The sequence below is a fragment of the Rosa chinensis genome, chromosome 1 (assembly GCF_002994745.2).
Source record: "Rosa chinensis cultivar Old Blush chromosome 1, RchiOBHm-V2, whole genome shotgun sequence".
NCBI lineage: Eukaryota > Viridiplantae > Streptophyta > Magnoliopsida > Rosales > Rosaceae > Rosa > Rosa chinensis.
In genome coordinates, this window is record NC_037088.1 from 7,971,475 (window position 1) to 7,978,671 (window position 7,197).

The 7,197-nt window shown below is 48.9% G+C and overlaps 1 protein-coding gene across 1 annotated transcript; it reads left to right on the plus strand.

The window, feature by feature from the left end:
• Positions 1-3,843: 3,843 nt before the first annotated feature.
• Positions 3,844-6,828, plus strand: LOC112199695. The gene is made up of 4 exons (XM_024340675.1): positions 3,844-3,907; positions 4,388-4,989; positions 5,149-5,663; positions 6,072-6,828. The coding sequence occupies exons 1-4, from the start codon at positions 3,844-3,846 to the stop codon at positions 6,826-6,828; spliced, it is 1,938 nt and encodes a 645-aa protein (XP_024196443.1).
• Positions 6,829-7,197: the final 369 nt, after the last annotated feature.

Here is a 7,197-nt window from a genome sequence, read left to right on the forward strand (position 1 = left end):
ATCAAGATAATAGCTCTGTCAAAGGAAGAGATTACGCCAGCTGTAACTCTCCAACAACAGGCTACTACCCGCGTTGTGCATGTCGGGGAAGGGTCGGTAATGGTGAACCAGGCAGTACCTGTGCAAGCAACCCACCGGACTGCGGCGACACCTCCTCCGGGCCCAGATTATGTCAGACGTGATGAAGTAGAGGAGATGATCAGATTGGCCAACCCTAGGGCCCAGCCAGATGGGGTCTATGAAGGACCTTTCCCGCCACACATCATGCTCGCACCTTTCCCCCGGGGTTATAAGAATATCATTTTTTCTACTTTTTCAGGGGAGGACACTGAAGATGCGGCAACGCATCTGGCCAGGTTTAGGGTACAGTGTGGCCAATACCAGAATGATGATGTCCTCAAATGCAGGATCTTTGGCACTTCTCTGTCGAGCGCCGCCTTCAGATGGTTTTCTAAGCTTAGGCCAGGAATAGTGGCGGATTGGCCGACAATGGAACTGCTCTTCCGAGAGACGTTCGGGACTATTGAGCCAGAAGTAGACTTAGCCTCTCTCACTCAGATGGCCCAGCAGCCTACAGAATCAGCAGTTGCCTATCTTCAGCGCTTTTAAATCCAGAAAGCCAAGCTGAATGTCATCCTGCCCGAGAAGGAGTTAGTCAAGTTGGCGGTCAAGGGTTTGGAGCCCCGTCAATGAAAGAAGCAGCATGGCAGCATGATTCAGTCGATGGGAGAACTCATCACAGAGGTGGGTAGTTTCGAGCATTTCCTCAGAGAAACAGATGCGAGGAAGAATGCCTCCAAAGGAACGTACGTGCCAGGTAAACATCGTACTGTAGCAGCCCTAAGCTACCAACAAGCCACCTACGACCCTTATTACCATCATAACGCTGAAGAAATGGTCCAGGATGATGAAGAGGACGAGGATATAGCGGCCTACGAGTTAACCGGGAAAAGAATCCGTCCTTGAAACAGTTGAAAATTTCCAAGGAGCCTGTTAAACTCAAATCGATGGTCTTTACCAAACCGGAGTTTGCGACATATACTTATGATGCCAATAAGGCTCACGAGATCCTTGACGAGATGATCGCTGCGAAGATGGTGAAGACTGATTTTGGACCTTTTCCGCGGCCAGAGCAGTTGAAGGGGAAGAAATATTGCAAGTTCCATAATCTGTGGAATCACAATACCGCGGACTGTGTAAAGCTCAAAGACCAGATTCATGTATGGCTTAATAACGGTAGTTTGCAGGTAAAGGCTCCAGTCACAGCGGCGGCACTAGTGGACGTAGATCCCTTTCCAGACACTGGGATCAACATGGTCAATGTAGACTGGACCAAACAGCAGCGACGGAAACCAACTCTGGATTTGGGTCCAAACGAGCAGAGTGAGAAGTCCATCGCGGATGAGACACCCGCCAAGGGTAAAGTCGGATCAAACAATTAGGCCTCACCCGTGATCTTGTGCTCACGATATAAAGAAGAATGCGGTATCCAAGTGTCGCACGAAGAGGCCGAGTAGACATTTCACTTTGGCTCCCTACCACCAATCAAGTGGGCTTCGTCGTCGCGGAACTATCAGCCTTCCAGTCCAAGAGAAAGGGAGAAGACGGAATCACCACCATCCCCCAGAGACTCCAACTTATTCATGAAACTGAAAGCAGCCGCATGTGATCAGAAACAAGAGAAGACCAGGAGCGAATGCAAGAATATTCTGACCAAGCCCTACATACCACCTGCTTCAGCTAACCCTATCAAAGAGGGCAAATGGTACACCAGGGAAAAGGGCAAGGCGGTGGAGATTAGCCCGTCCAGAAAAAGGAAGCTACAGCACAGGTTTGGTGAAGCCAAGCGTACTCTAGAGGCTCTAGATCAGGGCCTGATCAAGCCTTCACAGCTAGTCAAGTCGCCCGAGCAATACCAAAGAGAGATGGAGGCGCTGGATGCTAAATCGTTGAGACCTCCCTGTGGTGTTAACAAACAAACAGATTCACTAACAGGGGCCTCAAAGCCTAGTGTGTTTTGCAGGATTACCGAGGAACGCTCACCTTTTCTTGCATGAAAGGAGAACTCGCCAGCTCGGTGGACACATGTCCGGCGCAAGCTTTTCCCTGAGGAGCCAGTGGTCAAAGCTTCGGTCTTTGACAGACTGGGGGGCAAGGATAGGGCTAGCGACACCCTACAGTGGTGACCCAAGAAAGTCCAAAGTACAGTCATCTCTGCCTTAGAGGAGCACATGAAACCGGAGAGTCCTAAGCCGGCTGCCGTGATGCAAGAGCTTGAACATTGCGAGGTAAAAGGCCTCACCGAAGGATCGCTGGTGGATTGTTTGGCTAAGCAATTCTAAACCGATATCTCGGCCGCGGAGCCTAAGCTCCACTTGGAAGACGACATGGAGGAAACAGAAACAACTGACGTTTCCTGCAATATGGTCTACGTGCTCCCCGCGAGGTAAGCATTACCAGTCACTGCTCAGGACTGTGTGGGGGCAGAAGAAGAGAGTGTACAGCCATTGCAGGTTACATCAGTAGCCGCGACACCTGTAGAAGATAGGGTCCCTCAGGAAATGGAAGAGGCTCCGAACAAGGGGTCACTAATGAACTTCTCCAATCCAACGCCAGCTATGGTCCAGCACATGCGACTGCTATATATCACGGCAGACGTCGGCTGTACCAAAGTTAGTAAAATCATGATTGACCCGGAGCTGCCGTTAATGTCGTCACTACCAGGACCATGCACTTGCTTGGGATCAAGCGGGAGAAAATCCAGTCCACGTCTCTCGCATTCAAAAATTTCGCGGGTACTGTAACAAAAACCTTGGGATTATTGTTCTTACGTATTAAGGTAGGACCAGCAGAGGGGGTTTATGCCTTCTTCGTGACGGATTGCTATGCGGCCTACAGTGCCATTTTGGGCAGAGACTGGATCCACAGGAGTTACTGCGTACCCTCAACACTTCATCAAGAGCTGGTTATGTGGAATAGGGAAACAGATACGGCGGAGGTGATCAAGGCGGATCCTCGTCCATTCCTGGTCTCCGCAAACTATGTAGATGCCAGATACTATTTAGAGCCTATCACTTCATTGCAGGTTAGTGGCATTGATGATAAGGGCCGCCCCACAGGGGTGACGGCCTCTGAACTGGCACAGTGGGGGCTTACGCTTGCGAAAGAAGGCTTGGAAAGGCCTGGCCACGTTGTGCCCAAACCTTTAATCGATTAATGGATTACGATCTCTCGGCGGAGGGGATAGAGGCCTTCCACTCGATCCACGAACGGCTATCGTCATACATGGTGGAAAAAGAGGCTTATGATCGCATCGTGACCTTAGAGGTCTTTAATGAAGAACTTTCTGACCCGGAGGGCGAAGACGAAGTCAGCATTCAACTTGCCCCGGCAGCGCTGGACGATACACCTCCTAAAGTTAGAGATCCTATTGAGAAGGTTAATCTGGGAACAGTAAGCGAGCCTATGGAGGTGTCTATCAGCGCTTACTTAGAGCCTAGCGAAAAACAGAGGCTCACTGAATTGCTATTGGAATTTAAGGATTGCTTTGCGGAGAAGTATGAAGACATGCCCGGCCTGTCACCAGATTTGGTTTGTCATCGACTACCAACTCTTCCTGACAAGAGGCCCGTCAAGCAAGAACCTCGACGAATGAATTCGGAGACCCAGATTCTCGTAAAGGAGGGAGGTAGAGAAAATGCATAAGTCGGGCATTATCAGGGTTGCCAAGTATAATTAGTGGCTATCTAATATAGTGCCTGTCCGAAGAAAAAAAACGGCAAGATAAGAGTCTGCGTAGATTACAGAGACTTGAATCTTGCTACACCTAAGGATGTTTACCCCATGCCGGTCGCGGATATGTTGGTGGATGCTGTGGCAGGACATGAGTTGTTATCCTTCATGGATGGTACTGCAGGATATCACCAGATTCCAGTCGCTGAAGAAGACAGACACAAGACCGCTTTCTGCTGCCCTGGATTCGCGGGTGTCTTTGAATATTTGGTCATGCCATTTGGCCTAAAGAACGCTGGTGTGACGTATCACAGAGCCATGAACTTGATCTTCCATGACATACTGGGAAAGGTTTTAGAGGTGTACATCGATGACGTGGTGGTCAAGTCTCAGAAGAAGGGGGACCACATCGCAGATCTCAGGAAAGTATTTGAGCGCATGCGACGCCATAGACTCAAGATGAACCCGGCCAAATGCGTGTTTGGGGTCCAGGCAGGAGACTTCCTGGGGTTCATAGTTCATCAGCGAGGAATTGAGGTCCCCGAAGACAAGGTGAGCGTAGTCATTAACGCATCTCCCCCGTGAACAAAGAAGGACTTACAGCGTTTGTTGGGTAAGATCAATTTCCTAAGACGATTCATCTCTAACTCTGTAGGTAAAATCCAACCTTTCTCGCCGTTGCTGAGGTTACAAGGGCAGAATGAGTTTGTGTGGGAGCCTAAACATCAAGAGGCTTTCGATAGTATCAAGGCCTACTTGGCAAGTCCGCCAGTCCTGATTCCACCCAGAGCTGGGATCCCATTGAAGCTATACATTTCCGCAGCTGAGGCCTCCATTGGCAGCTTGCTCGCTCAGGATGATGAGGGAGGTATCGAGCATGCTATATTTTACCTTAGCCGGACATTAACAGATTGCGAGACGAGGTACACCCCTATGGAGAAGCTGTGCCTAACTCTGTATTTTTCAGCGTGCAAGTTGCGGCACTACTTGTTATCCTTTACCACCTGCATCATCGCTCAAACTGATTTGGTCATATACATGTTGTCACGACCTATCTTGAGAGGTTGCATTGGCAAATGGGTATTGGCTCTCTCAGAATTTTCGCTCCAATATGTACCTCAGAAAGCTGTCAAGGGGCAGGCCATCGCGGATTTTCACGCACATCATCCTACGTTAGAGATACCCGCACTAAAGGAATTAGAGATAGCGTCCACCACTACGGCTCGACCAGATTTGGCGCGCATCCCTGAGTACGCGGTTTGGTACCAAGCCACAGTCTCATTGTAGCCTTGGGTATTGTTCTTTGATGGCTCAAGAACTGACACACTGGCTAGTGCAGGGATTGTTTTGGAAAACCCAACCGGTGACCGTTTCTCTTATTCTTTCCAACTAGAGTTCCAATGTACTAATAATCAGGCCGAATATGAAGCTCTTATTATTGGACTCGAGGTCTTATTGGAAATGGGCGTAAAGGACGTTCAGATTTGCGGCGACTCTCAGCTCGTTATAAACCAGCTCCAGGAAAAGTATCGTTGTGCAAGTTGGTTACTTGTACCATATCTGAATCGCACCATCGAGCTTCTGGACCAATTTGACAACGTCGATCTGGAGCATATACCCCGCCAGCGCAACTTCGCAGCTAATGAGCTCGCTCAGCTGGCCACAGGCATCACATTAAAGTATGGAGTGCGGGAACGCATTTTGAAAGTTGAGCGTCGCATATTACCTTCATGGCTTGCACGACCTGATCCACCAGATGATCCCGTGGTCGCGGTGCTAGAACATATCGATGTGGATTGGCGAATCCCGCTGATTGAGTACCTCAAACAACCGGACCCAAGAGCTGACAGGAAGATTCATTTTCTCGCGCTAAATTACTTCCTTAGAGGTGATGAGTTGCGGCGACGTGGGGAGGATGGTATAGATTTTTGGTGTGTCTATGGCCGCGAAGCTAAACGATTAATGCGCGAAGTACACACGGGGATATGTGGGGCCCATCAAGGTGGACCTAAGATGCGCTGGCTTCTGCGACGACATGGCTATTATTGGCCCAGCATTTTAAAGGATTGTATCGTATTTGCCAAAGGCTGTGAAGATTGTCAAGCGCACGGTCCAGTCCAGCATGTTCCTACCATTCCTATGCAGCCTATTATTAAGCCTTGGCCTGCGCGAGGCTGGGCACTGGACTTGATTGGGATGATACATCCCCATTCTTCACTTCAACACAAGTTTATCATCGTTGCCACTGACTACTTCACCAAATGGGTTGAAGCAGAGCCTTTGAAAGAGGCCTTCGGTGCCACCATTCGCCAGTTTATTTTTGGTAACATTCTCTGCAGGTTTGGTATCCCCGAGGTGCTAGTTTCGGACCTGGGGGCAGCGTTCATGGGAGGCCCTGTCGCGGAGCTTGTCAATGATTTTGGCATCCAATTCATCCACAGCACTCCGTATTACGCTCAATCTAATGGTCAAGCGGAGGCTAGCAACAGGACAATCATTACCTTACTGAAGAAGATGCTGGTAGAGAACCCTCGACAATGGCACGATACTTTGTACGAGACACTTTGGGCCTATCGCACTTCTAAACGGAATCCCATCGCGACAACGCCATACGCACTCATGTTTGGTCATGACGCTGTCTTACCGTTAGAAATTAACGTTCATTCCCTACGCGTGCAAGAGCAGCATCATTTGATCGGTGAAGATTACGTTCAGGCAATGTGGCAGGAACGCGAAGATTTAAGCGGGCAGCGCTTGGCGGCTTTGGACAATTTGGTAATGGACAAACGGCGTATCGCCCGCGCCTATGATAAGAGGACGCGTGGTCGTAGTTACAAAGAAGGCTACCTCGTCTGGAAGGCTGTTTTACCCCTTGGCGAAAAGTTGACCGGCCGCGGTAAATGGACGACACGATGGGAAGGACCTTTTGTTATCCACCGGATCTTGGAGCGCGGGGCTTTTCACCTCAAAGACGTCGATGGCGACATCCATCACAACCCTATTAACAGCCGTTTCTTGAAGAAATATTACCCTAGTGTTTGGGAGTTTGAAGATCCTCCTGATCAATCTCTTGCCCAGGCTGGGGGGCAAACATAATCTTCATCGGCTCGCATCATTTCTCTATAATCATCCGGCCTTTTCTTTGTGGCCTATGATTCATGATTCTGCTTCCCCGATGAACATTGGGGGGCAACTCAATATCTATTTAAGCCTTATTTGAGGCCAGATGTATGTAATAGCCTATACATGAGGCTTCATTATTGTATTAAGTTTTCAAATTTTCACATTTTAAGTCTACTTGTTTATCCCTGGCAAAATGTGTTAAGCCTATACAAGAGGCTTTGTTTTTAGACTAACAAATTTTTGCAGACTTCTGCTCAAAGTAAGAGTTTCATTCATAAAGTGGCTTTGCGGCCAGAAGCATACAACAAAACAGATCAATACAATTACACATGCAACTACAAG